Genomic DNA, 26,794 nt, shown 5'->3' with positions numbered 1-26,794 from the left:
AAGAAGGAGAGAGGCAGGATGCTCAGGAACTGCCTTCCACCCACACACACATCAGGAAGAAAGAGGTAAGGATTGGCTGGCGAGTTGTTACTGTGGCTTCCGCCCACCCAGAGCCGAGGGAATCAATGTAAGGAGCTGTTGGACATGCTCTCATCCATCTTTCTTTGCAATAATTTAGCCCAGTTGCTGTGTTGGCCAGCTCAACCCCACCCCCCCACTCACCCTATCGGTGCCTGCCTGATCTCAGGAGAGGCTGGGATCCAAACTCTGAGGTCAGGCTGGGCCAGCCCAGCCCTGCAGTGTCATCCGGGGTGTGACTGAAGCTCAGCACTTCCCTGGAGGCAGCTCCTCCAGTTTAATGAGACTCTGGCTAGGGAGGTGGTTTCCCTGCAGGGCCTGGGCCAATTCCCAGCTGACATGGACACCTAGGCATCCGAGCCACTGCCACTGGCTGGCAGGATGAGCTCAGCTGTGGTTGTGGTGTGCTGGCATCAGGTAGCTGCTGTGAGGCTGGGTGAAGTCTCCAGTGTGGGAGCTCGGATCTGGGAGGAGAATTTGCAGACAGCTTCCTGGGTAGATGGACCATACCAGCCACTGTGGGTCAGTCCTTCCTTTACACGAACTGCTTTCATGTCCATTGTTGGATCCAGGGTTGGTCACAAATGTGGTGGCTCCAGGCTGAGACCAGCCTCCATGTGCTTATCTGCCTTGTGGCGTTTTAGATTTGAATCAGTCACCGACATTTACAATTGAGTGATGTGACACTCAGTCCAGATTTTTGTCTTCTCTTGAAGAATCAGAAGACAGGGTGCCCCGGGACAGTTCCAGCAAGGCCTGAGCAGTGGCTGCCCATGGGCGTGTGCTCTCCTGCCTGCTCAGCCCCCACCTGGCTCAGCTACTGCAGGCTGTCAGGAGATCATTTCATCATACACCTGGCCATTTCTGTCACTAGCCTGATGCAGTATTTCCACAGCAATGTGAGCAGGCAGGCATTAGTATTCCTGTTTTATTAGTGAGGCAACCAAGGCCCAAAATGGTTTAGGCATGTGATATAGGAAAGAGTCGTGGTCCAATTCAGTCATGGCTCTGCCACTTAACAGGTCTGTGACTTTGGGTGAGTCAGTTGCCCTGCCGGGGTCCCAGTCTCTCCATGCATAAAATGAAGTGGGGAGGAGGGTAGCTATCTGCTCACTGGGGTCCTACCTGCAGTGGTATCTGTCACTGTGATTAGTTATTGACACTGTGCTGCTAGGTGCTGGAGGGTCACAGGTGTGTACCTTGTCCCCCAAGCCAAAGCCAAAAGTCAGATCCATTTACCATAATACAAGTAAGTACTTTACTGACACATATGTATGCTCTATGTGAGATATTGCATCGGCAGTTTGTATACACATTCTTTTACTGAATCCTGAGAGTAGCCCTGTGGAGTAGGTAGTATGATTTCTATTTTACGGATGAGCAATCTGAGGTTTAGAAAGGTTAAAGAACTTTGCCAACTCTTATGTGTTCGAGCCATCAGATCTGCCTGGTTTCACAGCCTTTGCTTTGTTTTGCCTGAGTGTTGCTGTGTCCCCTGTTTCCGTGAAAGGATCATTAAGAGAGGAAAGCAGTGACAGAGTAAGTGTCCAGCGCTTCTGTGAGCAATGAGACTCATGGAAATCGCGAAGTACTGTGGCTGGACTGGCTGCCTGAAAGAGGAGTCAGTGGTCTTCTAAATGCAGTTTGGAGCATGGGAGGGAGCATGTTCCAGGCAGTGTGAGGTTAGGTATGAGGGTGAGAACGTGCCAGTTTTGTTGGAAGGACCAGACAGGCTTGAGTTGAGAATTAGTGTAGTGATGTCTTGGGAATTCAGGTGGAAAAGTAGTTTTCAGGTCAAATTACAGAGCTTTTAGGCAGGGGTGAGCCAGTGAAGGTGTTGGTAAGGGGAGCAATGTGAAAGCAGCGTATTGTTGTCAAGTTTGAAGTAACAAGGGTCAAACCAGAGTCTTGGCAGTGGGAATGGAAAGAGAGGACTGAGTTGGTAAATCAGTAGAACAGAAATAATTGACAGGACCTTGAACCACACATGTGTAGAATCGGAGGGAATTTTGGAAATCACCTAGTTCCATCATGTCCTTGTGCAGGAACTCCTGTGGTGATATCTGTCACAGCTGTGCACTGAATCACTTCCAGTGCAGGATGGCTGAACCATTTGTTACATGGCTCTTAGCTTCTAAAACCAACACATAGGGGTGAGAGTTACTTAGTGTCTGCACTGGAGTGAATAATGCCCCCCTTACCCCCAATTCATTGGCCACCCAGGACCTCAGAATGTGACCTTGGGAACAAACTCTACGAATGTAATCAAGTTACAATGAGTTTATACTGGATTGGTGTTGGCTCTAATCCAGTGACTGGTATCTTTATAAGAAGGAAATTTGGACACAGACGAGACATGCAGTGAAAATACCATGTCACATTTGAGGCATTTTGGAGTTATAGCACAATAAAATATCACTAAAGGTCAAGGAACACCAAGGATTGCTGGAAATCGCTAGAAACTAGAAAAAGTCAAGGAAGTATTCTCCCTTAGGGCCTTTGAGGGGAACATGACCTGGTTCTCGCATTGATTTCAAACTTCTAGCCTCTAGAACTGTGAGAGAATAAATTTTTATTGTTTTAAGCCATCAAGTCTATGGTACTTTGTTACAGCAGCCCTAGGGAACGAATGCAGTTCCCTTTACCTTGAAAAACCCAGTATCCTGTTGGCCTCCCTATGGTAATAGGTAATAGTCTTTCATAGTATTCTTGCATTGTCCTTTGTATTTCTATGGTGTCTGTTATAACTTCTCTTTCATTTCTGATTTTATTTATTTGAGTCTTTTTTTTCCTTAGTGAGTCTAGTCAGAGATTTGTCAATTGTATTTATCTTTTCAAAGAATAAGCTCTTTGTTGCATTAATTTTTTCTATTGTCTTTTAGTTCTTTATTTTGTTCAATTCTACTCTAATTTTTATTTTTTCCTTTCTTCACTGACTTTGGGTCTCATTTGTTCTTTTTCTAGTTCTTTTAGGTGAAATGTTAGATTGTTTATTTGAGATTTTTCTTTTTTCTTGAGGTAGGCCTATAATGATATAATCTTCCTTTTTACTACTGCTTTTGCTGTATCCCAAACTTTTGGTATGTCGTAGTCATTCGCATTTATCTCTGTGTATCTTTTGATGTCTTATTTATTCTTTGACCCAGTCATCGTTTAACTACATGTTAGTTAATCTCCACGTATTTGTGATTTTTCCTGTTTTCTTTTTGCAGTTGATCTCCAATTTCAAAAGCATTGTGGTCGGAGAATGTGCTTGGTATGATTTCAATCTTAAATTTGTTGAGGCTAGTTTTGTGTTCCAACGTCTAGTCTATGTTGAGAATGTTCATGTGCACTAGAGAAGAATGTATAATCTGGTGTTCTGGGATGAAAGGTTCTGTAAATGTCGATTATGTCCATTTGGTTAAAGGTGTCATTTAAGGCTGTTATTTCCTTATTGATTTTCTGTTTGGATGATCTATCCATAGCTGTCACTGGGGTATTTAGATCCCCTACTATAATTATAGTAGTTCCTCCCTTGAGTTCTGTTAGTGGTTGCTTTATACATTTTGGGAGCATATATGTTAAAAAGTCTTCTTGATTTATTCTTCCCTTTATCATTATAAAATGTCCATCTTTGTGTATTGTTCCCTTTCTATCTTTAAGTTTATTTTGTCAGATATAAGTATGACTACACCTGATTTTCTCTGGGTGTTATTTGCTTGGAGTACCATTTTCCACCCCTTTACTTTGAGTCTGTGTTTAGCCTTATAGCTGGGATATGTCTCCTGAAGGCAGCATAAAGTTGTTGTTGTTTTTGTTCCCAACCCATTACTCTGTTGCTTTTAATTTGTGAGTTCAGTCCATTTACATTTAGGGAGATTATTGATATATGAGGATTTCCTGTAGTCATTTTATCTTTTGTTTTCTGGGAGCTCTGTATCTCCATTGTTTCTTTGCTCTGTTTTTCTGTTATTTTAGTTTGGTGGTCTGCTATGATTTTTTTCCACTGGTTTCCTCTTTCTCTGTGTTATGTGTCTCAGTTCTAGATTTTTTTTTTTTTTTTTTGTGGTTACCATTAGGTTTATGTAAAAGTAAGTTTCAGATATACAGTAGTCATTTTTTCTTATGATTGCATCTTATCCCCATTCTCCTGTATAAGTTCAGTCCTTTCCCCTTTCCCCTTTCTGTTTTAGCTGTCACAAATTATCCCTTTTTACTTCAGTGTTATATTAGTTTCAGGTGTGCAGCATAGTGGTTGCACATTTATATAACTTACAAAGTGACCCCACCCCAGTAAATCTAGTACACACTGACACCATACGTAGTGATTACAATACTATTGACTATATTCTCTATGCTGTACTTTCCATCCCTGTGACTATTTTATAATTGCTGACACCATATACGTCCATCCATGTTGTTACAAATGATAAAATTTTATTGTTTTTTGTGGTTGAGTAATACTCCATTGTACATATGCACCAGATCCATTTTTATCCATTCACCTATTGATGGACACTTAGGTTGCATCCATATCTTGGGTATTGTAAATAACGCTACAGTGAACATAGGGATGCATGTATCTTTTCGAATTAGCATTTTGGATTTCTTCAGATAAATACCCAGAAGTGGGATTGCTGGGTCATATGGTAGTTCTATTTTTAATTTTTGAGGAACCTCCATACTGTTTTCCATAGTGGCTGCACCATTTTCCAACCCCACCAACAATACAACAGAGTGCCCTTTTCTCCACATCCTCATCAGTACTTGCTATTTGTTGATTTACTGATGTTAGCCATTCTGACAGTTGTGAGGTGATAATCTCATTGTGGTTTTAATTTGCATTTCTCTGATAATTAGTGACATTGAGCATCTTTTTATATGTCTGTTGGCTATCTGTATGTCCTCTTTGGAGAAATGTTTATTCAGGTCCTCTGTCCATTTTTTAATTGGATTGTTTGTCTTTTTTGTGTTAATTTGTATAAGTTCTTTATATATTTTGGATATGAACCCCTCGTGGGATGTATCAGTCGTGAACATCTTCTCCCATTCAGTATAGTCTCTTTTTGTTTTGTTGATAGTTTCCTTTGCTGTGCAAAAACTTTTTCATTTGATGCAGCCCCATTTGTTTATTGTTTTCCTTGCCTGAGGAGACATATCAGAAAAAAAATTACTAAAAGCAATGTCAAAGAGTTGGCTGCCTATGTTTCCTTCTAGGAGTTTTATGGTTTGGGGTCTTACATTTAGGTCTTGAATCCATTTTGAGTTTATTCTTGTATTTGGTGAAAGAAAGTGGCCTACTTTCTTTTTTTTTTGCATGTACCAGTCCAGCTTTCCCAGCATCATTTATTGAAGATATTGTCTTTACCCCATTGTATATTCTTGCCTCCTTTATCATAGATTAATTGACCATGTTGGCGTGTGTTTATTTCTCTGCTCTCTACTCTGTTCCATTGATCTATGTGTCTATTTTTCTGCTAGTACCATGCTGTATTGATTACTACAGGCTTGTACTACAGTTTGTTTTTGAAATATTTTTTATCTTTCAATTATAGTTGACATACAATATTATAGTAGTTTCAGAGGTGTAGCATACATGTAATTTCATGTGTTATTTATTCTGCCTTTGATTTTTAAAAATGTATGTTTTTTCAGTTACAGTTGAAATATTATATTAGTTTCAGGAGTACAGCATAAGTGATCATTCCAATAAATCTAGTACCCATCTGACACCATAACTAGTTATTACAATATTATTGACTATATTTATGCTATGCTTTACATCCCCATGACTGTTTTGTAACTATCAATTTGCACCTTTTAATCCCTTTCCCTCCTTCATCCATCCCCCAAGTCCCCCCATCTGGCAACCATCAAAATGTTCTCTGTATCAAAGAGTTTGTTTATGTTTTGTTTGTTCATTTTTTTTAATTCCACATATAAGTGAAATCATATGGTGTTTGTCTTTCTCTATCTGATTTATTTCACTTAGCAAAATACCCTCTAGGTCCAATCATGTTGTTGCAGATGGCAAGATTTCATTCTTTTTTATGGCTGAGTAATATTCCACTCTGTATATGTATCACTTCTTCTTTATCCATTCATCTCATGATGGACACTTAGGTTACTTCCATATCTTGGCTATTGTAAATAATGCTGCAATGAACATATGGATGCATATGTCTTTTCGAATGAGTACTTTGGGTTTCTTCAGATAAATACCCAGAAGTGGAATTGTTGGGTACTTCTTTGTCTCCTGTTAATAGTCTTTGTTTTAAAGTCTACTTTGTCTGGTATAACTATTGCTACCCCAGCTTTCATTTTCGTTTCCATTTTCATGCAATATCTTTTTCTATCCCATTGCCTTCAGTCTGTGTGTATCTTTCAGTCTGAAGTGAGTCTCTTGTAGGCAGCATATGTGTGGGTCTTGTTTTCTTCTCCATTTAGCCACTTGTTTTTTAATTGGAGCATTTAATCTATTTACCTTTAAAGTAATTGTTGATTGATATGTAGTTATTGCTATTTTATTATTCATATTTTGATTTTTATTTGCTCTTTTCCTTAAAGAAGTCCTTTTAACATTTCTTGTAATACTGGTTTATGGTGATGAACTCCTGTAGTTTTTTCTTGTTTGGGAAGCTCTTTATCTGTCTTTTGATTTTAAATGATATCCTTGTGATAGAGTAATCTTGGTTGTAGGTCCTTGCTTTTCATCTCTGTGAATATTTTGTGCCAGTCCCTTCTGACCTGCAAAGTTTCTGTTGAGAAATCAGCTGAAAGTCTTATAGGAACTTCCTTGTAGGTAACTCACTGCTTTGCTCTTGCTGCTTTTAAGATTCTTTCTTTCTCGGAGTGGCCGGTTAGCTCAGTTGGTTAGAGCGTGGTGCTAATAACACTAAGGTTGCCAGTTCAATCCCCACAGGGGCCTCAAATAAATAAGTAAATAAATAAAATAATAAAAATATTCTTTTTTTCTCTTTTATCATTGGCATTCTAATTATGGTGTGTCTTGGTGTGGGCCTCTTTGGGTTCATCTTGTTTGGGACCCTCTGTTTTTCCTGAGCTTGTATGTCTATTTTATTCACTATGTTGGGGGGAAGTTTTTTTTTATCATTATTTCTTCAAATAGGTTTTCAATTCCTTGCTCTCTCTCTTCTCCTTCTGGTACCTCCTATGATGAGAATGTTGCTATGCTTGATATTGTTCCACAGGCCCCTTCAACTATCTTCATCTGTTTGGATTCTTTTTTTCGTGTTCTGATTGGGTGTTTTTTGCTACCTTAACTTCCAAATCACTGATTCCTGCATTCTTAAATTCAATTATTTTTCCTTTATGATTGGTTCTTTTTTATGTTTCCAATCTCTGTTTTTTTTTGGTTCTTGTTTTGTTGTTATTGTTTGTTTGTTTCTTAACTCTTTGTTGAAGCTCTAGCTGAGATAAATGAGCATCCTTATAACCAGTGTTTTGGACTCTGCATCTGGTAGATTGCTTGTCTCCATTTGGTTTAGTTTTTTGTGTTTTTTTCCTGGAACTTTCTTTAGATTTTTCATTTGGGACCTGTTTCTTTGTTTCGTCATCTTGGCTGCTTCCCTGTGTTTGTTTCTATGTATTAGGTAGAGATGCTATGTCTTCTGGTCTTCATAGAGTGGCCTTATGTGGTAGGTTTCCTGTGGGTCCCAGTGGCATAGTCTTCCTGGTCACCTAAACTGTGTGCTCCAGGTGTGTACCTTGTGTGGGTTGTGTATGCTCTTTTCTGGATATTTATCCAAAGAAACCCAAAACACTAATTTGAAAAGACATATGTAGTTGAGACTTGATTGCTGTTGGGGTGTGAATGAAAGGGATTGACCCTCAGGCTAATTGATTGTAAGGACTAGCCATGACTACAGATGAGGCGCTGTTATGTAGGGGCTGACCCTACAGAACAGGATTTGCTTTAGTGGGGCTTGGGTGTCTACTGAGTCTTCCCTTTGGGTGTGTCATTTGTGGAGGTAGTTAGATGATGCTCTAATATGGTCTGAAGCTAGCCACTGGGTATGTTGGGTCTGAGGCCTCTTGGGAGGGGTTCTGGTACAGGACAAGTTTAGCTGCTGCCTGTGCCCTGCCCAGGGCCTTTTGGTGTGAGCTACAAAATGATTTGCAGATGGTTGCCACTTGTGCTGGGCTTAGAGTTGCCTGGGAGAGGCTAGGGAGGGAACTGAGCCTGGCTGCCACTAGTGCCTGCCTTAGGGCTGCTTATCAAGAGGTACGAGGCATGCCAAGGTCAGATACTGCTTGTTTGGGGTATGTGAACCTTTGAGAGATTTAAGAAAGTCTGTAGCATGAGCCAAGACAGGTCATTTATATAGAAAAGTTAATGGAAGCAGCTTGGGTGGGCCCACAAATTGGGTGGGCAAGGTTCTCAGGGAATCACCAGGTTGGTGTGATGCTGTTAACCAGGTTGATGGAGACTCAGATATGGCACCTGCCTGCACGGGCAGGCTGTGTGGCAGAAGGCTCAACATAGGAACAATAGTTTCTGCCAGCACTTCTGTCTGGGAGAAAGCTGCCCCTCCGGCCCTCGCCCTGATGCTAGACATTTCAGTTCCTCCCTGGAAGTCTGAGGCACTTTTTGAGCTTTTGTCCCAGCATTGGAGTAGAGAAAGTGATTCCATCAGCAAGGTATTCTGTGCGGGAACCCTTTAAAAGCAATGCCTGGGACTCCAGCAGCCTTCTGTCTCACTCAGTCACAGTCTCTGTTGGTTTTCACAGCCAGAAGGTATGGGGACTTCTATTCCTAGCACTGGAACTCTGGGCTCAGGAGCTTGGTGTGTGGCTGGGAACCTTAACTCCTCATGGGGAAACAACTGCAGCCAAAATATCTCTCCTGATTTTTAACGACCTCATGTGGGTGTGGGAGCAGCCTGTGTGGTGTCTCTGCCCCTTGTACCTGTCTTTTCATTGCTTCTTGGTATGTCCTTAGTTATAGGACTAGACTTCAGGGGATTCTCAATGATGGTTATTCTGTAGTTTAGTTATAATTTTGATGTGGTTGTGGGAGGAGACAAGCACAGCATTTACCTACTCTGCCATCGTAACCAGAGCCGCCTTGTAGTATAGTTTGGTATCAGGTACCATGATAACTCCAACTTTGTTCTTCTTTCTCAAGATTGTTTTGGCTACTTGGGGTCTTTTGTGATTCTATATAAATTTTTATGATAATTTGTTCTAGTTCTGTGAAAAATGCCATTAGTATTTAGATAGGGATTACAATGAATCTGTAGATTGCTTTGGGTATTATGGACAATTTAATGACGTTAATTTTTCCCATCCACGAGCACAGTATATCCTTTCATTTATTTGTATCTTTTTCAGTTTCTTTCTTCAATGTCTTATGGTTTTCTGGTTACAGTCTTTTTCTTCCTTGGTTAAATCTATTCCTGCATATTTTTCGATGCAATTGTAAATGGTATTTTTTTTTTTTAATTTTCTTTCCTTTTTTTTTTTTTTAGTTTCAGGTGTACAAAACAATGCAATAGTTAGACATTTCACCCCTCACAAAGTGATAACCCCCTCCCCCAATCTATTGCCCCTCTGACATTGTATATATCTCTTACAATTCCATTGACTCTATTCCCTATGCTATACTCCATATCCTGTGAATATATATATATATATATATATATATATATATATATATATATATAAAATTATAGTTGACATACAATATGGTTCAGCTTCAGGTTTACAGTGCAGTGGTCAAGCATCTACACTGTAATTTTCTTATAATTCATTATTGGTGTATAAAAGTGCAATCAATTTCTGAATATTAATTTTCTATCTTCGTATTTTACTGAATTCATTTATAAATTGTAATAGTTTTTTGGTGAAATCTTTAGGGCTCTCTCTATATAGTATCATGTCATCTGCTATAATGCAGTTCTAAATGACCTTATTTTTCATTATTCCCTATGACCATCTTTACATATGTTATGAGCTTTCCATGTTTTGACTTAGTTACTGCTACCCCTCTCTCAAGCTATGTCCTACCCATCTTTAATGCCTACTTTTTCATCCTGGACCATTCTAGACTAAAGTGGGTTCTTTGTCCTGCAGCCTGAAAGCATCACTGCTAGCTAGCACCAGTCATTGGGCAATAACCTACCCAGCTGTCCGGAGACATCTCACTTTTTTTTTTCATTTCTTAGTTGTAAACTTGTTTCTTTTAACTGCACTGGTGTTAATGGCTTATCTCGTAGGCTCAGGTCTTGTTCCCTTGAAGGCTCAGGTCTTGTTCTCTGTCTTTTGCTTCCTTTTCTCCTCTGTACTCTTTGTGCATTGTTATTACTCAACACACATATAGAGAAGTTTCTAAGCAATGAGAGATGACAGTTTTCTTTGGGAAAGTTTAGAAAGAAGAAAGGTTGACTTGGAGGGAAATCTTCTTGACCTTAGTGTAGAAAGCATGCTCTGGCTCCTAGAAAGTGATGCTACGTCTGTATACCATATTTTGCCTTGTATAATGTGCACTTTTTTGCCCAAATTTGTGAGGGAAAAATTAGGATGCACATACATGGGTAGTACTGATTCCATATCTATATAAATGTTTTTAACTCTTTTATTTATGCTTGTTAGCTAAAAGTGTAATTCTAGAAATCAATAATGATATCCATATGCAAAATAATACCCTGGAATATGATAATCAGTTTTGTTGAACTTACGAAGGGTGAAGAGTTCTTGGCCTTGTATGATGCCTAAGTATTGTAAATTTGTTACCAGTACATAAAGGTTTTTGTACCTTTTATCTGTTCTAGTGTTTTGTAATTATTTGTTACATAAAGTTTCTTGTATTAATATCATAATATGTTAAAAATAAATGCTAAAATTCCTTTCTAATACAAAAAAACAACAAGTGCCTAAATGTAAACAAGTAAAAATTTGAATTAAAATGTTAAAACAAAAGATTTTTTCCCTCTGAAAGTTTGGGCCAAAAACGTGGGTGCGCATTATACACGGGAGCACATTATACACGGCGAAATATATATATCTTTACAGTACAAATGTTTTATCCTTCTCTCAGCAAGTCCAACCTCATTTATCCAAAAAGCAACAACAAAGTCATTGAATATCTTCTGTGTGCCTGGTTCTGTGATGGGCCATGGGAGGTGGTGGTGAATATGACACATGACCTTTTTCCTCAATGAGTGTTTAGTTTTTTGGGAAATACTGACAAAGAAGAGACGAATACTTCTTGACCTGCTGGCCTATGGCTTTTCATTCAGGTGACAAGGTATAGACAGGCCTGGAGGTCAGGATAGCCGTCTGGCAGCCATGTTCGTGCTGCGTGACCTGCCCTTCCACTTAACTATGGCTGATTGGATCAGAGGTGGACACTTGATCAGACATAACCAAATATGTTTTCATTCTCCTGGCAACATGGAAGTGCGATTCAGAGGTAGCCAGTTGATATGGACTGAACTGTGTTCTCCCAAATTCAGACATGGAACCCCTAACCCCCAATGTGATGGTATTTGGAGATGGGGCCTTTAGGAGGTAATTAGGTTTAGAGGAGGTCATGAGGGTGGAGCCCCTATGATGGGATTAGTGCCCTTAAAAGAAGAAACATGGCCCAATAAATTTAAAATATAAATTTTTTTTAAAAAAGAAGAAGAAACATGGGAGCTTGCTTTCTCTCTCTCTGTACCACGTGAGGACAGAGAGAAGGTGGCTGCCTGTAAGTCCTATCAGAACCCGGCTGTGCCAGCACCTGATCTTGGACTTCCAGCCTCTAGAACCGTGGAAGGACAAATGTCTTTTCTTTAAGCCACCCAGTCTGTAGTATTTTGTTGTGGTAACCTCAACTAAGACACCAGTTATTCAAGAGGCAGGAGTTATAACGAGTAAGAGTGAGGAGGTGTGGAGGCTGTGTTCCACCTGAGCAGCATGTGGAAGGTGGACCAGCACATAAGGAAGAAGGAGAGCTAGTAGGAGAACACTGAGGGGGCAGAAGTGTTGCGTGGCTTTCCCAGGACTGTTTAGACCCTGGTTCCAGACACTTACAAGTCCCAACTACCCTGGGGTTCTCCCCACAAATTCCCTGTGTTATTTACACCAGCTTGAGTCAATTTCTGGTATTTAAAACCACAAGACCCTTGCATTTTACAGATGAGGACAGAGAGGCTGATAGTGCAGGGCTACATTAGTGAGTGACAGAACGCAGGATGCAAGTTTGGAATTCAGACAAGCTCGTTTTCATTGCTGCCCTTCCAGGCAATGACAGTGAACTTGTTAAACAGACAGAGGGAGGTTCTGAAACCATAAGGAGAAATTACTCCTTTACTGTCACTCTTTTAAGACACGATCTGTGTTCTGTCATACTTGGAAGTGCCTTTCCAACATCACACGTGTCTGCCCCTTTTTTCTGTAATCCTGTCAAATGGAGTAGCAGGGCTGTCACCACTTGCATTTTTCCCTTTGAACCTTGCATCTAAGCGGTTCTTAGCACTGGCTGACAACAAAGGTCTTCCCAATCCTTTTTTCATTCTTTGCATTTGTCTTCCTTTTATCTAGTAATGTGATACACATTTATATCAAGAAAAGATGATTCTCTCTGAGCTAAATGATAGGAAACACCTGATATCCATGCCCCATGCCCTATTTAGTTTCCATGTTTATTTTAAGATATAGTTTTTTAAATGAGCTCATCATTAATTGGAAAATACGTAACAATAGAAAAATTATTACTATTCCCACCATCCCACAACTGCCAATAACATTGTAGAGAATCTTTCCAGTGGTTTTCTGCTTGCAAACTTAATTTGAAAAAAATACATAGTTGTAATTATACATACGAACAATTTTGTATTCCGCTTTTTCCCTAAACATGGTATAAACAGTTTTGTGCTGTTTCAAACATTTTGTATCACTTTTCATGGCTGTATCCATTCTAGTAAGTTGAGCAGAGTTAACAAGTGTATAGTGAATCCTTTCTGGCATGAATGGACAATAAACGATTACATGAAGTGTGAGAGCCATGCTTGTATTTATGAGACATTTCCTTTGTTTCTGATTTTTTGTGTGTGACTATAGATAATAGGGCAGTCTTTGTTTTACAGATGTTTTCCTTATGCTGGATTCAATAAGATAGATGATATTTGATACATGTCATCATATCACTTTTCCCACAGTGCTGCCCATTTACCCGCTGCTAGCCAGCACTGAGAGAGGCCCTGTCAGAATGTCACTGTACATCTGTCTGCCCTGGGCTCTGAATAAGTTATACATGTAAGAATAAACAGCTGTTTCTGTTAGTGTTCTTTGAGACCTGTTAGGAGAACTTCCAGCAACCAGTTTGTAGATCAGATGACCCTTACCAAGGGGGAGGGACATGCATTTTGTTCTTTCAGTTGATAAAGTTACACTATGTGTCCCCAGTGTATGGAAAAATGTTGCCAATGTGATACAGTAAATAGATAGTTTTACATAAAAATCCTTCAGTTGTCTTTTTTGTTTTGTTTTAGATGGATACATAAAGACTAAGTAACCATTTAGGCAAACTGGGAATATTTGTTATGATCACACTTTTTCAAGCAAAAGGTGGGATAATGGGGAATTAGATTGTCTTTACCCAACTGTTTTTGTGTATTCTGTTTCTGGGAAGAGAAACGTTTGTGTTTTAGGTTTTTGGAGGAGGGTGGGAATGGGAAAAGTCTCACAGAAGAAGTAGGACTTGATTTAGGGAGAACATAGTGAAGACCGAGTTAGTGCTCACGTGGTATGTTGGGTTTGGTGGGATCGGCAGGTGTGGGCCAGGCAGGATCCTGGAAAGCCAAGCCCAGGACTCTGGAAAACTGTTAATCCTCTACATGGTTTCATCAAGAGGTTATGAACAGGCAGGGAATACAAAATGGTACAGCCACTTTAGAAAGCAGTCTGGCGGTTTCTTATTTATGTTAAACGAATAGTTACTATCTGTCACAGCACTTCCACTCATAAGTTGTTAACCGAGAGAAATGAAAACTTAAGTCCACACAAAGACTTTACTCAAATGTTCACAGCAGCTTTATTCATAATAGCCAGAGGTTATGAGCAGGAAATGGACTGAGAACTGTGCCCCAGTCAGGTGAATCTAGCTGTGATGTGCAGAGGGGACCACTTTCCTTTGGAACAAAGGAAAGGAAAACTGGTTAGCAGGTTCTCACAGCCCTCCAGACATGAAATGACAGAGGCCAGTGTTATGAGAGGAGTAAGAAAGAGCTGAATAAAAAAGTCACTATAGAGGAAAAGTCCAAAGCTCGGAGACTGTAGATGTGGGTGCCACAGGGGAGAAAGCGGAGATAAATCTGAACGAGTGGCAGATGGTGGTACTGCACATGACTAGGTTAGTGGTCTTTAAAGGGTGGTTCCTGGGCCGGAAGCAGCAGTGCCACCTGGGCACTTGTTAGAAATGCAGACTTTCAGGCCCTGCCTCGGACCTACTGCATCAGACACTCCGGGGGTGGGCCCAGCAGGCTTGGCTGCAAGGAGCCCACCGGGGCGTTCTGATGCACCCTCAGGTTTAAGAGCTACTGAAATAGGTCCATAGGTGTGGAGTGAGGGTATATGATACAAAAGGAAATGGGGGGGCCTGGGGTTCAGGGAGGAGTGCCCCGGGCTGATGTGGACACTGGGGCTCACCTGACAGGTGCAAATAGAGTGTAAGGAGCGCTCTGAGGGAGGAAGTGGGCAGAGGGCCCAGGAAGGCTTGGGGTGTCTCCGTGAGACTCCTTTGGTTGCAAGGAACAGAAATGTGCTTCAGATGGGCTTAAGCAAGAGACGTTTATGAGAAAGACACTGGGCAGCTCCTGGAATGTGAGGATAGAGAGTCCCCAAGGATCTCGTGAAGGATCGAGACCAGGAGCTGCTAAGAACCCAGACAGCTTCTCGCTCGTTCTCTCTCAATGCCTTGAACCAGTACGTGTTCAACTTCTTACTATGTCCCTGTTTTAAGTAACAATGATGAGTTAAAAAAAAAAATAAAAAATCCGCCGTGCCCTCATGCAGCATGTCTGTCTGTCTGTCTCTCTTAGCACAAAATGTTGTCTCTATGTCTCTGTGTTCCAGTCTTCATTCTGTCTCTGTAGGCAATCATTTCTGCTTCAGTGAGCACTTGGCCCGATGTGACCACCGTCGCTGCCAGCTTACAGTCTGCATTTTAAGTAACCTGTTTCTGGGGTGCTGGTGGGGGTGAGCCTGAGAGGCCCAGCGTGGGCTCAGCGTTGGGCACATCAGCTCTGGCAGGAGGCGGGGCTCTTGGTACATGCCCTGGGGGTGGGGGGCATCCCTTGTAAGAGAGGGGACCGGCAGCATGGCCGAGCCAAACTGTGCCAGAGTGTACTGTTTTTATCTTTGGTAGTGTGCTCTGGGAGGAAAAAATGGTGTTTGTTTTCTTTCATAATGAATTTCTTGACAGAGGACTCCAGCAATGACATGGCTGCTTCCGGAGGGACGATGGAAGGGCCCCATTGTGGGTCTGTGTGCTAATTATTAGAAACTGTTGTTGAGGTGGAGCTTGATACGCAGGGGATTGACACAAGTCTTTTTTATTTTGGGGGGTGGGTAGATCGCCGTTAAAGTTGTTCTCCCTGCCCTGAGATTACAAGTCTGTGATTACAAAGGAAACAACAGAGGTTGGGCATCCAGGCCTGAAGGACTGGCTCTTAGCTTGGAGGGGAGAGAAGAGTGTTGCAGGGGCTTCTGTGTTCTTTCCTCTCAGCCAGACAAGACTCGTCTTCCATCTAGGTAGTGCTGTGGTGAATTCACATACATTCATCTTTCTTTGCCATGAAATCTAGGGTGGACTGCTAATGGTTTTACAGGAATTGTTCCTCCTGGGAGACCACAGGGCATATGTGTGAATGTATCTTTACCCACCTTCCTTAGAGGGAGATCTTCACCTCATTAGTTTCCTTCACAGTCTTGGTTGTAAACTGCTTAGTCTAACCTCCTCTCCACCCTGAGCCATTCATTCATTGCTTGATTCATTCATTCATATCTAGCATATACGCGCTATGTGCCAAGCTCTGTGCTAGGAGGTAGAGTTATTCCTACTTCATATTTTCGGTCACCAGCCTTGCCACTATTCTCTCTAGTTTTCCCTCCTGCCTTCAGCCTTTGGATGGATGCTGGCAGAATGTACTCTGGGGAATGATAACAGGTTTGCTCGTGTTGTTCTCCCTTCCTGGAATGCCTCCCGGCCCTACCTCCCTCCCCTGCTTTCAAGACCTTCAGGAGCAGCCTGTGCCTGGAGACCTTGCTGATGTAGAAGCCTAGCCTTGGCTCACAGAGAGTAATTGTGGGTCTGATGGGCTGCCTGGGTGCCACCAGCTAAATTTGAACTTGGTGATGTCTGGAACTGTCCCACTCACCTTTATATCATGATAGTGATGGATAAAGGATTGAATGCTACTGTGGGCAATAGGATAGGGGAGAACAGGAAAGGATAAAGAAGAAAATAAAAAACATTTATAATTCCATCACCCAGAGATGCATTCTGGAGGGATCCTAAGACTTTCTGAACACAGAAATGTTATATGGTTGAAGTTACTCTGTATCTTGCTTTTCCATTAATATTAATATATCACTATTTTCCTGTGTCCAAAAGATTTCTAAACAGGATTTGAGTAACCGTGTAGTCAATTTTTTTATTGTTGGATATTTACTTAATTTTTTTTACATAATAAAAAAGCCATTTGTGTCTTTATCATTGTTTGCCTCTGATGATTTCTTCTGGGTGGATTCCCAGGAGTACAATTAACTAGGTAAGAAGGCAGTAATGCTGTTAAGATTTGGGAAATAGTGGCAACTTGCCTCCCAGAACGATTGTACCAGTCTCTGCTCCCATTTTCAGGTTTTTGGCAGTTAGGTTTGTAAATTCTTAAAGACGATGGAGGCGAAAAACAAAGCACTGATGTCCTGCTAATTGGCTTTGGCTTCGTTTTGGAGGGAACGACAGCTTTTCCTGTGTTAGGAGCCAGGGTGTGGAGAAAAGCCTGTTGCTACTGGGGCTGGTGGCTCGGCCTTCAGTGACAAGGGCCAGTGCTATCAGCACTGCCACCCTTTTCCAGGCAGGACTCTGGGGACTTGGGGAGCCTCCCCAAGCGACCACACAGTGATCTGCAGCAGGGACGGATAAAAGCTGCCCTCCATTAGCCACACATTCATGGACGAGGAATTCACGCTGGGGAAGAGCGGCTGGCTTTTCAAAGCCTAACAAGAGTTCAAGGAAAACAGAGTGTGGATGAAGCATTTGTTGCTGTCATGGTGTGAGGGGAAGTCACTACTGTGCATTTACTTGCATTTACCTGTCCAGTTAAGCCCAGGAGCAAAAGTGGGTTCCAGGAGGTCAGACATTTGCTTGATAGGGAATTGGACCTGCCTGGAAACTGAACTTGCTGCGTCTTGGACGTGTACATATGTTAGTGTTAAGTATACTCTGTTGGTATTGCTTATTTTTGCTGACATACTTCTGGAATTGGTGCCAGTTAGGGGACACCAGGAAAATAAAATGAAATGATCCCAAATCAATTTCTTATTTTCCTACTGAGTGAATATAATGGATGATCTCATAAATTATGTTTTAAAATTGACATTATATTGTCACTTAGTAAATTGAAAAATTAATTAAGATATTTAATATGAACAAGATGGGAGATGGGAAGCTAATACCTGGTGAGTATTAAAACTCTTTTGTTTTAATAATCTGGTCTCGTTAGAACACCCTTGTTTTATTTAATCCTTAAGATAGGAACTGTTGTTATTTCTTATTTTTGTAGATAAGGAAACCAAAACTTAGACAAGTTAAATAACTGAAAGTCGTCAGGTCAATCAGTGGTAGAAATGCAACGAGAATCTATGTCTGCCCCAGAGCCCCTTCTCAGTGTTCAGGGCTCTGTGTTACCCCTGGCTCTGGCAGGAGCTGGGAGCGGGGACGCTGTGAGCCAGCTGCCATTGTGTGCTCCTGGGGAAGGTAGGGCTGCGGCCTGGGGAAAGCCTGTGGTGGTTCCTGCTGGGCCAGGCTCTGCTCTGAGAGGCACTCAGAGCAGCTTCAAAGGGAATGCAGATGGAAAAGCTGCACAGCTCCCATTTCTCTGGCCTTCAACTCTCACTGTGGGTACTTGTGTTTACTTGGGCTGCTGTGAATTCTTACACAAACATACACTTTTGGTGGCCGCCTTATTCACTCCTGTATACTGCTCAGCTCACAAATTAGATCCTAACCTTTTGGTACCATCATAAGTTGGGCTTGGTGGTGGTACGGAGGCAGGAAGGGCTGTGTGCACACAGATGTGTAAGCTACCATTAGAGAGGCCTCAGCCGGCCCCAGGGGGCATGAGTTCAGGTGGAAAGGAGAAGGCTAAGGGGACCTGAGCTTTCGGGCATCAGTTGTCAGAGGTCTGAAGGGCTGTGTCTCAGTCAAAGGTTTCTTCCCTTTTTTGTTTTTGTTACATGAACCAGGATAGGTAAAACCAGCTGGACTTAGCATGAGCCAAAGGGGAGCGCTTCATTGCAGAGAGGCGGGAGCTGCAGCTAGACCCGTGGCTGGGAAGCTGTTGGGGAGCCTGCTGTTCTTACTTCCTCTCCTTCCCCCCAGACCATGGTCTTGCTTCTCTGCTCCCCTAGCCTCAGCGCTCCCTCGCCCTCGCCCAGTCCCTCTCCCTCTCCCTCTCCCTCTCCCTCTCCCTCTCCCTCTCCCTCTCCCTCTCCCTCTCCCTCTCCCTCTCCCTCTCCCTCTCCCTCTCCCTCTCCCTCTCCTCCCTCCCTCTCCCTCTCCCTCTCCTCTCCCTCTCCTCTCCCTCTCCTCCCTCTCCTCTCCCTCTCCCCCCCTCCCTCTCCCTCTCCCTCCCTCCCCTGCCTCCCCCTTCCCCTCCCTCTCCCTCTTCTTCTCCCTCTCCATCTCCCTCTCCCTGCTTGCGTGTGCTCCCATTGCTCTCTCTGACTCTCTCTCTCTCTCTCTCTCTCCACTTCTCTTGTATGTAGGGTCAGTCATGAGCACCCACAGTGGCAGTCTGCACTCCTGAATTTATATCTCTTTAGCCCAAGGAAACTACTAACTCAGGTTTCTCAGCCCCAGTGCCAACTTCTGGGAGACAGAACCTGACTGTTCAGAGTCGAGGAAGGTCATGTAGTATGAACCTGGCTGCTGGGACCGACCCCAGCAGTAGAAGTGAGGAAATTCTCAGAGGGGAAGCAGTGAGCAGACCAATCTGGCTAAAGACATAGAGTTTGAAATGGGCCGAGGAATGACAGCTCCCAGGTAACAGGTTTCAGGTCAGTAAAAGAAAGAGCTCCTTAGGGTGGTCCAGGGTAGACCAGACTGCTTTGGGGGATAGTGAGTTCCTGTGCAGCAGGGGTTCAGTCAGCATAGCATCCTAAACGGGGTGCTTGGCTGGTGGGTGCGGGGGGACCAGATGGTCTTCAGGGTCCCTTGTGGCCTGACTCCAAGCTACTGTCTCTGCTGCAGATACTTCCCCTAGACTCTATTGGAGGGACACATCCAAGTGTTTTATTGGCACACCAGTATTAGTGGGGCATAGCCAGTATATCAGTATTTTAACTACTGTTATTGCTGGGTGGTTGGATTGTGGGTGATTTGGTTTTTGTTTTATTCCTGTCTGCACAGTAGTCCCCTCTGAGTCCTAGTTTCACTTTCTGGGGTTTCAGTTACCTGTAGTCAACTACAGCCTGAAAAATTTAAATGGGAAATTCCAGAAATGAGCAATTCATAAGTTTTAAATTGCACGCTGTTCTGAGTAGTGTGATGAAATCCTGTGCTGTCCCACTTAGTCCCACCCAGGCTATGAATTATTTCTGTGTCCAGTGCATCCACGCCATCTATGCTAATGTCACAGTTTTGCAGTGTTTGTGTTCAAGTAATAATGGCCCCAAAGTGAAGAGTAGTGATGCTGACAATTCAGACATGCCAAAGAGAAGCTATAAAGTATTTCCTTCAGATAAAAAGGTACCGTGTTTCCCCGAAAATAAGACCCAGTATTATATTATATTATATTATATCCGGTCTTATATTATAATAAAATAAGACCGGGTCTTATATTAATTTTTGCTCCAAAAGACGCATTAGAGCCGATTGCCAGCTAGGTCTTATTTTCGGGAAAGCACGGTATGTATAGGAAAAAACATAGTATATATAGGGTTTGGTCCAATCGGCAGTTTTAGGCATCACTGTGGTCTTGGAATGTATCTCCTGCAGGTAAGGGGGGACTACTGTATATAAAATTTTTTTCCACAATAAGCATACACAACTAACATAAACACATTATGTTAACGGAAGCAAGTTAAACCCAATTGTTGAGTTTCATGGGCGTGCACTTTGGATGGCATTGTGACCTGCATAAGATGAACAAAATGTGGTCCTTGCCCTCAAGGAACTTACGACCTAACAGAGAGGGAGTGATATATCCACACATAAGTCAAGCTGAAAGGAGGCTATGTTCAGTGCTGCTAGAATATTGCAAAGTGAGTGGAAGACATACATATATGCTATAACCCTCCTTCTAAGAAGCTCAGGGGAGGATTTCATGAAGAGAGTGACACTGGCTCTGGGTCCCGAGCACTGGTTCTCAGCCAGGGGTGATTTTGCCCCTGGGGTTCATTTGGCAGTGTCTGGAGACGGTTTTTTTTTGGTTGCCACACCTGGGATGGAGGGGCTGCTACTGGCATCTGGTGGGTAGAGCCCAGGGCTGCGGCTGAGCATCCCAACGTGCTCAGGATGACCCCCCGCCCCGCCCCCGCCTCCAAACAAAGAATTACCCAAATGACAGTAGTGCCAAGGCTTCTAATCCAGCGCATTAGAAGCTTCACAGGATTTTGGCAGAAGAGATGAGGAATGAGCATTCTAGACGGGAGAATGATGGCAGAGCATTGTCAGAAACACATGAGGGGTGCACAGGGATTGGGGGAGGGCACATGAAGCTGGTGGTGTGGGCTGTGGCGGGATGGTGGAGGCCCTCAAAGCAAAGCAGGCAGTTTGGATGTGGTTCTTTGGGCAGTAGGGAGCCACGGAAGTCTTTTGAGCAGTGGAATTGCTTCATCAAGAATGGTGTCAGTTCTTGTCACTCTGGTTTTGCTTCATTGCTTGCTTGTCTACATATTCACAGAGATTAAAACATACCCGTATTTTCCTGTTTTCCACTCCATCCATTGTTTGTTTTCCACCCATCAAAAGGAATGCTGTGTCAGGACTCTGCCTTGCTGACGCATGACTCCCATATGCTGGTGACAAAGGGATACAGCAAAAAAAATGATCCCCCTTTGACCATTCTTCTTCTGCAATTTCCAGGAATGTAACACAGCCAAGGGCGACTCCACGTCTGCCCTGGTGGCCTTGCAACAGTTTTGCTTGCTTTGCTTATCACCACCATTTGGGTGTTTGCTAACATCCTCACGCTATCTCAGGATGCACAGTGTGGGGGTGGGGTCGGGTGGGGGGACCGTTCCACACAGTGCAAACAGCTGAGCAGAGGCCAGGGCCAGACCAGGGCAAGACTGGAGTCATGGGATGAAAGATCGCTGGAGCTGGGGGAGGGGCTGCCATGGAACTCAGCGGGGTGTGCTCCCCATCTGCGCACTGCTGGTCAGCAGCAGTAGACCAGTGCTGCACACCTACTGTACCAGGTCAGTAGGTTGGTATTTCCTGAAGGCAAAAGGGGACAAAAACAAAAACCAAAAACAAAGGAGACTATCAAGCCCAGGGTGGGGGTGGGGGTGGTGATGGCCCACGATCTCTTCACCAGTTGGGATCAGAGTTGAGCCTAGAACCAGGGTTCCTGACCCCTCGTTGGGAGCCCTTCCCCTGTGCCATGTCCTCCCTTCCTGCACAGGGACCCAGAGATACCATCCTGGGCCCTGACTGATAATGTATCTTCTTCCAGGCTGGGCACCTTTACCCAGCACCCTGTGCTCCAGACTCCTCCTGTTTCTTCAGTTCCACCACTCCCCAAAATAAGCAACTTAACCAAACAATTTGCCTTCGCTACCTGCTGCCATGGCAAAGGAGCTATAGCACTAGCTACACTAAAATGTGGGAGACTGCCGGTTACTTTAGTTATTCGTGTGTGTGTCTGTGTGTGTGTGTGTGTGTCTCCAGGGATGCCTCAGCCCAGTCATTTCTCCACAGACCAGTCGGGGTGGAGGTGGGAGGTAAGATCATATGGGTGCTGAAGTTTTGACCAAACTATACCATTTATATTAAAGCCTTCTTGGGTCAAATGCACATAGGCCAAGGGAATGGTGTGAACTTGTCAGTCATTTTCTCTCTTTATTTTGGGAGGGACCAGGCTTGATTTCAGGTGTCTTCTGAGACACACCCCCCCCACCACCACCAGACCTTCTGGAAAAAGGTATTTCCCTGATGTCACACACCCAGAACCAAAGAGCGAATCAGGGGGTAGGATACTTTTATGATTCTACTGAGATAGTGGAGCCCCTCTCCACACAAGACGTCCGCATTGGAAATGTTAGTGTTCTCTTCCCCACCCGAACCCCCATGGAGAAGCTGCCCTGGGTCTCCCAGTCACGGGGCACCCCTGGGTCTTATAAATACAAATGCTAGACTCAGCCCCAGCCCGGGACTGGTCAGATAACTTCCACATTGGCTCCTGTGTCACCCCTCCTGGTGGTGGGACGCCGCAATCCATGGGCCTCTCTCTGCTCAGAGCCTCCGCTGTAGGGAAAATAACTTCATAGATCTGTGCAGCGTTTGTTTCCCAAGTATTGTATTGTATATCATCCCATTTGACCCTCCCCCCAGCACGGGGGGGGGGGGGCGCCCCGTTGTGCAGAGGAGATGAAACATTGAGGCTCCTGGGTGCTTGTCCAAGGCCCCTTATATGTGAGTGGTGTAGCTGAGGTCCCCGAGCTCCAAGGCGCCCGAGAATTTCCCTCCTTCTGTGTGCAGCTCTACATCCAGGCCACTAGCCCATTCACAGGAGCTAAGCAGCTCTGTGGGCAGGGAAAGCCACTGGGTGTTGTGAGTGTGGAAGGGATGGATTGGCTGGTTTGTAGCACAGCGCCCAGCCTGGAGTAGGCCCTGGGTCTGCGTGTCACATGGGCACATGGCACACACTCCCCATCAGAGATCCCGAGGGAGAAGGCACAGCCCACGACACGGTGGTATTGACACAGCCCCTCCCTTTCATTTGCTTTCAGCAGAACCCAAGCTGTAGGAACCTTTTGTGTGAGCCTTGGTGAGTGGGCTTGTATATTAGATGATCTCACTTTAAACAAACCAGTCCTCATAGTGACTTAAAAAGATATCCTCAGCAAAGCCGAGGATTGGTGGTAATACAAATTATGGGTGATCAAAATATGTAACTGATTTTGTTTGATCAAAAAAGTGGAGACATCACTGATTCAGCGCCCAGGCTTTAAAGTCTCTCATTCTTGTCCAGCGTTGCCATGGACTTGCTGTGTGACCTTAAGCCAATTACTTAAGTTCTCTGATCCTTATTTCTAGTCTATGAAATGGAGATTATAATCATACCTACGTCATAGAGTTTTTGTACATGCAAATGCATGTAAAGTGCCTAAAGCCGTGCCCAGCACACAGCGAGCATTCAGTACTTGGCCCCCGTTCTAATGTGATGCTAATTTCTTTTTTCAAACCATGAAGCTTTCCTTCTTGGTGTTGGTTCCCTGAATAACAGGACACCCCTCACTAGGACATTCCCTTCCTTAGGCGCACCCTGTGATCATGGCCTTGTGGGGCTCACAAGTGGAAAGAATGCATATTGTTTTCGTTCTGAAGCAAATGAAATGTCTTATATCCCCGTCCTCCAAGCCAGTTCTTTCTGTTAGTCTGTCTTGGAATTTTCTCTCCTTCTTGCATAGTGACCTAGTTTTATCCATTTTCTTCAGATCTGCAAAAGCGGATGGCATAGTTGTGAAAGAGTACTTCTCATTCTGTGGTGGTTGAGAGGGTTATCTTTATTTTCTAAACAAAATAAACTGTTATACCATGTTTCCCCGAAAATAAGACCAGGTCTTATATTAATTTTTGCCCCAAAAGACGCATCAGGGCTTATGTTCAGGGGATGTCATCCTGAAAAATCATGCTAGGGCTTATTTTCCGGTTAGGCCTTATTTTTTGGGAAACACGGTATGACAACTGCTTGACTGTCAAGCAGTATTCTTCCGTACCTTTTAGAGCAACACCAAGGGTTACCTTTCCAAGCATCCAAAGTAAACCGTTATTACGCAGACTGGGGCTCACCTTCTTTATTCAGGGCCTGTTTGCACTTGGTAGCCAAGGCCCCTGGAGTTGTGCAGCCAGCACAGCTGAGTGGTCTGCACCACGGGTGGCCTCCCTGGGAAGCTTCCTTACGTCATGTACAGGGCAGGCGCTCCCTGCGGGGTGCGCGCATTGCTCCGTGCTTCCCAGGGATGCCAGCTCTGGAGCAAGCACTAGAGAACTCCCAGCCAAAGCCTTTCTGTAGCATCCATCAGCTGTGTTTGTGCCCTAGCAGTACCTCGTAACTAACGGAACTCCCTTGTAATTAAGACACGTGCTGGAGCGTCTCCTCCCAAAATTTAAATTTCCCTCACTGAAGGAACCTGGCTAGTTTCCACCTTGCTTTCTTTTCTTTTAGTTTTTGTGGTCTAATCAGGGAGGCATTCTGGGCACGAGCTAAACATCTCTGTTTCAGACAATTGTTTGTTCTCCCGTGAGCAGGTGAGTCGGGTCTGTTCACAGTTTGCTTTCCTCTGGCTCCTCCCTGCGCTTCCCGGGAGAAGACCACAGTCTTGGTGTTCGCTGCCCTGGGCCTTTCTGCTGACAATTCTGTCTGGAATTGTAGTAATTTCTTATGAGCCACACGATTACTTAAAACCAAGCCACCTCAGATTCTGTCTGGAATAAGTCAAAGTATCAAAGAATAAATTTATAAAATATCAACAGCTAGAACATATTTAGTAGTGTAACCTCTGCATAGAACAACATACAGTATTTTTTCCTCTACAACAAGACCATGTGAAAATACATGTTTGTATTGCTTATTAATTTTCACTCATTTTCTATATCATTATACCCTCTATAATGAATTGAGATGAGTTTACAGTGCCTTCTAAAATTGGTGAATTAAATTTTGTATGAAAATTTCAGTAAATTAAATCAGTAGCATTATATGAAACACAACAGATGTAACTTAAAAGATTATATGTTCTGTTTTCCTCTAAATTTGTTAAAATGAACCTTTTATGGATGAAATGAGCTCATGGCCTATACTAAGTAAATTCTAAGAAAATTATAAAATTTTAAAATATGAATCATTTTGAACAAATATTCATGTAAAGTTGTTTTTGGTTCATAAATATCATTTAATTGTGATTTAAAAATCACAAGATATACTGTCTTAACCACTTTTAAGTGTACAGTTCAGTAGTGTTAAGTATATTCACATATCATGCAACCAATCTCTAGAACTTTTCATCTTGCAAAATTAAAAATTGAAATTCTATACCCATTAAACAACACCACCCTAATTCCTTCTTCCCCCAGCCCCTGGCAAGCACCATCCCATTTCCTATTTCTATGAATTTGACTTATCCCAGGGTAAAAGACTTATCTAGGGTAGTACACTCATATAAGTGGAATTATATAATATTTGTCTTTTTCGTGACTGGCCTATTTCACTTAACATAATGTCCTGAAGGTTTATCCATGTTGTAGCATGTGTTAGGATTCCCTTTTTAAATTAACATGTGTGTGTGTGTGTTTGTGTGTATCACATTTTGTGTATACATTCATCCATCAATGGACACTTGAGTTGTTTCCATCTCTTGGCTATTGTGAATAGTGCTGCTATGTACATGGGTGTGCAAATATCTCTTCAAGACAGAACCATTCTTAAATCTCAGCTGCATTCTACTCTGTTAACTTGGCTGATTTTAATCATTAGAAATCAGTAACATATGAGACCAGCCTCGTTTGGCAGTATTTGTTCATGTAGTATCATAGGACTGTAAGCACGAGGGATGCAGCCTCAGTATACCTGAGTTTGAGGGTTGGAAGGACCTGAGTTCATACCTGGGCAGGTATGTCTGCCACAGGCCCACATTCCTGCTGCAGGGGAAGCTGGAAAAGTGAGCATCAACCATTTTCAGCTTCAGGTACATTAGGCGAAAACTTCCTACACAGACTATTGGGTGGGTCATTGCTATGCAGGGAGCCAAAAGAATGATAAATGCTTGTTACACCAGCTTGATAAATGCTTGTTACACCAGCTTACCATCATCTAGAACAGGGGTATCCAAACTGCGGCCCACGGGCCAACTGCGGCCTGCAATCCATTTTTAATTGGCCCGCAGCAAATTCCAAAAATATATTTAGTTTACTTAAATAAACCAGGTGAGGCAATACGTACTTCACCTCGAGTGAGTGGCTCAGCTGTTTGTGTATTTTACCGCATATGGCCCTTGGTAAAAAACGTTGAAAAAAGTTTGGACACCCCGATCTAGAATTTTCACATTCCATTAGGTCACAGCTTTTCTAGTTGCCTAGAATGGCTTGGTGTGGCTGAGGAGAGCACACCATGACACGTGTATTTGGAGTGGTGAACATACAGTGTATGACCACCAAATTCCTGATGCTTGTATGGACATTGGAAATCTTGGAAAACCTCTGCACTTTCATCCATGCTGGTTTCTCTCCATGGTTGGCTCCCCTACCTCTGTTTTCTAGAACCAGGTGCCTAGCACTGGA

The 26,794-nt window shown here is 43.2% G+C and overlaps 1 protein-coding gene across 6 annotated transcripts in view; it reads left to right on the top strand.

Moving 5' to 3' along the window:
- REEP1 (receptor accessory protein 1) overlaps positions 1-26,794 on the top strand; it is a 124,651-nt gene that overhangs the window by 26,458 nt on the left and 71,399 nt on the right. For 3 of the 6 annotated variants that reach the window (XM_074332286.1, XM_074332289.1, XM_074332285.1), the window contains exon 1: positions 21,596-21,711. The exons of the other annotated variants lie outside the window; for them this stretch is intronic. In XM_074332286.1, coding sequence (XP_074188387.1) covers positions 21,596-21,711 — 116 coding nt within the window. Of the gene's footprint in view, positions 1-21,595; positions 21,712-26,794 lie in introns of those variants that run through there. 6 annotated transcript variants of the gene reach the window in all.

Source organism: Rhinolophus sinicus, linkage group LG05 (genome assembly GCF_036562045.2).
Source record: "Rhinolophus sinicus isolate RSC01 linkage group LG05, ASM3656204v1, whole genome shotgun sequence".
In the NCBI taxonomy this organism is placed as follows: domain Eukaryota; kingdom Metazoa; phylum Chordata; class Mammalia; order Chiroptera; family Rhinolophidae; genus Rhinolophus; species Rhinolophus sinicus.
Note: the sequence above shows the minus strand (reverse complement) of the source record. Positions and strands in the feature narration are given on the sequence as shown.